Below are 4873 nucleotides of genomic sequence, written 5' to 3' on the forward strand. Positions count from 1 at the left end.
GTTATCGCTGACGTCCTGAGTGCGACCGTTTGGGAGTGTTGTAACACTGTGGAGGTTAGGCTCATGGGACCGTGCACAGTCCATCCAAACGGCGTCTCGATGGCCTTGATATTGCCATTGAGTTTCATGACTTGTCAACTTACAAAATACCAATAAAGTTCAGCGCCGATTAAAATGTCGATATGGTTGGAATTGTCGTCGTTAGCGATAACCGCGATCGCATAATTTAGCTGACGTAGCTCCTGTACGACGTTGTTATCCGGTTGAGGCAGTCGTTGATCGCAAATTATGCTGGTTTCAAGAGCCTCAAGGTGGTAACTATGTCCATCGTGTTTGCTTTGCAGAGTATGAAGACCCTTCGAAAGTTCTTCTCCTGGTTATGTCCACCGAAATACCCCACTGAAAGTCGTTCGCTTCCCACAACCTTGCAGCCCAGTCTCCGAGATAAGTCTTCGGTTATAAAGGATCTCTGGCTACCGCCGTCAAACAATACTCTAGCCATCGCTTTGTTTTTGGTTCCAGAAGCCCACACTTCGGCCGTTTGTAACAGCACTATCCTTTGGTCCGGAGTCTCAGTCGTTGATTTTAGCTGTAACGGAGCTGTGCCCGCGACATTCTTTTGTCCGCCGTTTTTAAATTTAGGCTCGCACATTGTGGAAGCGTGTCGGCCTCGGCAGTGCCTACATGTGATTCTTCTTCGGCAGTTCTTAGACATGTGGTTCACAAGGGTGCAGCGGAAACACCTGCCGTATTTCTGTAGCATCGTCTTATTTTGTTCCAGTGAAACTGTCGAAGTGCACTCTTCCGTCTTGTGTTCTTTAGATTTGCAAATGAAGCACGGTGTTCTGAGATCCGTTTGTTGAAGTAGTGCAGACGATGATTGTTTAAAACTGTTCTGCTTATCAGGATACTTTTTACCTCCTGCCAGTGCATTCGTCTTTTTTGTCAGAGGGTGCTCCCATCTCGCAGGAGTATACGTTTGTTTTCGGCTTTCGATTTCTACCTTCAAGGCTTGGAGTAACGATGTTAGCGCTGCAGGCTGTTCTCTAGGAACTCGCGCTCGCGCTCCTTCCTCATTTTGTTCTTGGGCGTTTCCTTCCTGTCGAATTGCCTCTCTGTTGTAGTGAAGCATTATCTCTGAAGGAAGGAGTCTCACGAGGAGATGATGTAACATAGAAGAGTAAGATTCTTCACTCACCCCGAGAGACTTGAGTCCACGTACATGGGCCTGCACATTATCGTAAAGACTTCGAAGTCCACGTACGTCTTGTGCAGAAGGTACCGGGTTAAAGTCAAGTAGCTTTTCCATATGATCTTGTATGAGCCGTTTCTCGTTGCCGAATCGGCTAATAAGGATGTCTACTGCATCCTTGTAGCAGATGGACGTTGATGGGAGTCCGACGATGGCTGCAGCGGCTTCTCCCGTTAGCGAAGTTCTCAAGTAATTGAACTTGTCGCAAGCTGTTAGTGCCTCGTTGTGATGAACCGCTTGCTGAAATTGCTCCCAAAACGGTTGCCAGTGTCGCTGTTGACCGTTAAACTTGAGAAGCTCAAGTTTGGGAAGCTTTACCTTTAAGGTACTCGTCGGTTCTCCGATTCTTGCACTGCTTCCAGGGTTTGTTGTTTCGGTCGGGGTTCGTTGTTGTAGAGTTCGGATTGAGTAGTCCAACTGAGCCAGGTAGGTGACGGCGCGGTCGTTGTACTCGAATGCCCGGGTATATTCTTGTTCCGCGTCGTCCCCCAGGAAAGGCTCGATGGCGACATCTGTTTCGGTCATTTGGGTATGCAGACTACCCAATCCTTGCCTGAGGATTTCGATGTCCCGTTCGATAATCGGATCACGTTGAAGAGCAGCGTCGATGTCTGGTATCAGCCTTGTCAGTCGGCTTCGCAGGGCCTTCCGTTTCAGTTTCAGACGATCCATGTGTAGTCGTCAGCCGTGGCTTGAATGGAACGTATCAGTAGTCCTGCGTTAGTTGCTGAAAATTCGGTAGTTTCCTCGTCCAGGTTCCTCTCGTTGCGTCTCGTTCCCGGGTTTCGGCACCATATAGAAGAACTTCTGGACGTTATGGTGTTTAAATTGATAGCAACTTTATGTACACTCTAAGAAAAAAGGGAGCGCGACTTAGTCCCCGAAGGGAGCAAGTGCGTTGCCACAACCATTAGTCCCCTCGGGGACTAACGGGAAGGGGAGTAACAGTTGCGCCCCTCCCATTAGTCTCTCGCACTAGCACCGTTAGGACTAACTGTTACACCGTTTCAATTGCACCTCGAGGACCAACTGTTAGGCCCTTGCACTTGGTCTCCTGGGAGCAACTGTTACACCGTCTTAATTGAACCCCGAGGACGAACTGTTAGGCCCTTGCACTTGGACCCCTGGGACTAACTGTTACACCGTTTCAAATGAACCCCGAGGACCAACTGTTAGGCCCTTGCACTTGAACCCCTGGGTCTAAACGTTGCGCCGTTGGATTTAGACTCCTGGGACTAAAGGTTTATCCTTTGCATTTGGTCCCGAGCCACAAATCTCCAAAACGAAATTGTTCAGTTCAGGTTAAACGTAGCTTTATTGCCTCGTAAATACACATCGCATTCAAGGATGACTGAAGTCAAAGTTCCTGAGCGGTAGACTCCACGATAAGGCCAGATTCCGAAGAGTGCACTTGCGTCGACGATGGCTTGAACACTGGGCCGGCTGTCCAAACCGGTCGTGGTCCAAGCACCGTTTACTGGGGCACCTGCAGCTTCTTGCCTGTTTGCGAGGAATTTGGATTATTAGCAACAGGGGCAGCGTGAAATACCCGATCGCTCAGCAAAAGTATGAGATATAACGCACACAATTAAAATAACAAATAGGCTACAAAAGTGCTACAGTGGTTCACATCTAACATGCGATCTGATGACAGCAGACCAGCGCTATATTATATTTTTAGTAGACCGTTCGCTGCGAATTACAGACCCAGCGTGTGCGTGCTCAAACTATGCTTCAAAGTGACGGAACGAGCTCCCGCCATCAACGCGAAAGTCTGTACAATCGAATGAATGTCTCAATTAAGGCCGGTTCTCACACGCAGCGAAGCGCTGAAGTAGCGCTGCTCACGTGTCGTGAGCTGCTTTTCGTCTGCCATGAGCAACAGTTTTGACGGTGCGATACACAGCTGGTGAAAGCTCCCGTCAGCACGCGTTTAGCGCTAGGTCAGCGCTATGCTTGTAGCTCTCAGCTGCGTGTGTAAAGAGGCCTTTATGGTAAAACAATCCTGCCAGGGTCTGCAAAACACAAAAAATAAGCGATCGGTAGAACTGGCGTTTTGCTCGATACAATTGAATATCAGGTCTCTGTGCTGCGTAACAAAATAAGCAACCATAGTGCCAAAAAGAATAGAGCATGGCGCGTGCTTTGGAAGCTAGAGAACGAACTCAAAATAAAACACTTTCTGACACCGCAGTTAATGAATATACCATAAACAGAAGTACTTTGACATACCTTAATCGAGTTCCCTTGTCTTGTGACTTCAGAGCAGATCAAGTGCAGTGTTGCAGCACCGCGAATCCAAACCGGATCCCGCAATGATCGGAGACGACCAGCTTCTAAGTCCTGACGAAGGCTAAACAGGTTCTTTTCAAACAAAGACCCCTTCCCATTTTCCCGACGGACCCCCTCTGGCCCATCTGCCCGCCCCCTGCGTGAGCGAGGAATGCGGGGTGGGGGGTTGCTGGGAGGTGGAAGGGAAATCTTTTTTCCCCGAAAATCTCTTTTCCCCCTTTCACTACACACGACACACGGAGACGCCAATGCCCGAAGGACGGGAGAAGGTCGAAGGTTCGCCTTCTCCAGGGATTATTTTCGCCGTTTTCAACACTTCGGTCAAGTGACGTACAAGCAAGCACGGTTTTTTTTTTTCTCTCTCTCTCTTTTCAATTTTCTCGGGGGCCTTTTTTTTTTTTTTTTTTGTTCGCATTTGTTTTGTATTAGCAGGGTGTTGCCATGAATGACGTCCGGGCGCGGTTCGTTCTCCGTTGTTCATCTGGAATGTTATCTGAAACATCGACAACGATGGCATATGAAGGCGTCTGGATACTGCCCCTGAATGTGCTGTTTAAGTGGAACGTGCCGCGCATCAAGTGTGTCAGTGCGGATTTTGAGTTCGACATTGGACTACCGAGAAAGGTTGGTTACGGGGAGACGCAGAGACGAGGCTCGACCTGTTCTCAGTAACTCAGTTTTAGCGAGTGAAGTGACCATTTATTCTGGCTGCGAGACTCCGGTGTTGAAAGCGCGTCTTCTACAAGCTCTTAAGTTTCATTTAAGAAAAAAAAAAAAAAAAGTGCTAGAATTCAGAGGTGTTGCGTTTGGATTAATGCTCATTTTTTTGCGCGAAGGCAAATTACGTGAATGGGACTTGTGAAATGTCAACAGATCATTTTTGACGAGATAGTTGGGTGAAGTAGAGTCAACACTTTCGTTAACTCGCATTCGAACAACGCGCGAAGCTCTACCATGTAATGTCTGAACGTCCGTGGCACATTAAACAAATTCGCCAGTTTCGTCCGAGTTTTGTCAACACTTCCAGCCGTGCTGGGCAGAGTCTCGCCGATCCCCAAGACGAGCGAAATATCATCCGTCCTCCTGCCGAACATTTCGTTTGCCCTCCGGGGACTAAATCATACAGATGCACCCTGTCTGAGGGGGACTAATGGCTGCTTTTGCTCGCGCACGCCTATCGGTTAGTCCCAGTCGAGCGCTGTTAGTCCCCAGCTTTTGCGCGCGGTACCTAGCTTGAACCAGATGGTCCTTACGGGGAGCAACTGGAAGTTCAGAGGACCAAATGCTGCCGTTAGTCCCTTGAGGCCAACTTTTTTCTTAGAGTGTACA

General features: G+C 48.6%; 1 protein-coding gene across 1 annotated transcript; it reads right to left on the reverse strand.

The window, feature by feature from the left end:
* Nucleotides 1-286: 286 nt before the first annotated feature.
* LOC120846019 lies at nucleotides 287-1924 on the reverse strand. The gene has a single exon (XM_040217620.1). The coding sequence runs from the start codon at nucleotides 1922-1924 to the stop codon at nucleotides 287-289; it is 1638 nt and encodes a 545-aa protein (XP_040073554.1).
* Between the last annotated feature and the right edge of the window lie 2949 nt (nucleotides 1925-4873).

This window comes from Ixodes scapularis, unplaced genomic scaffold (genome assembly GCF_016920785.2).
Source record: "Ixodes scapularis isolate PalLabHiFi unplaced genomic scaffold, ASM1692078v2 PGA_scaffold4__175_contigs__length_147842914, whole genome shotgun sequence".
Taxonomy (NCBI): domain Eukaryota; kingdom Metazoa; phylum Arthropoda; class Arachnida; order Ixodida; family Ixodidae; genus Ixodes; species Ixodes scapularis.

Coding starts and splice junctions, on each gene's coding strand:
- LOC120846019 (XM_040217620.1), bottom strand. CDS start 1,924: ATGGATCGTCTGAAACTGAAACGGAAGGCCCTGCGAAGCCGACTGACA.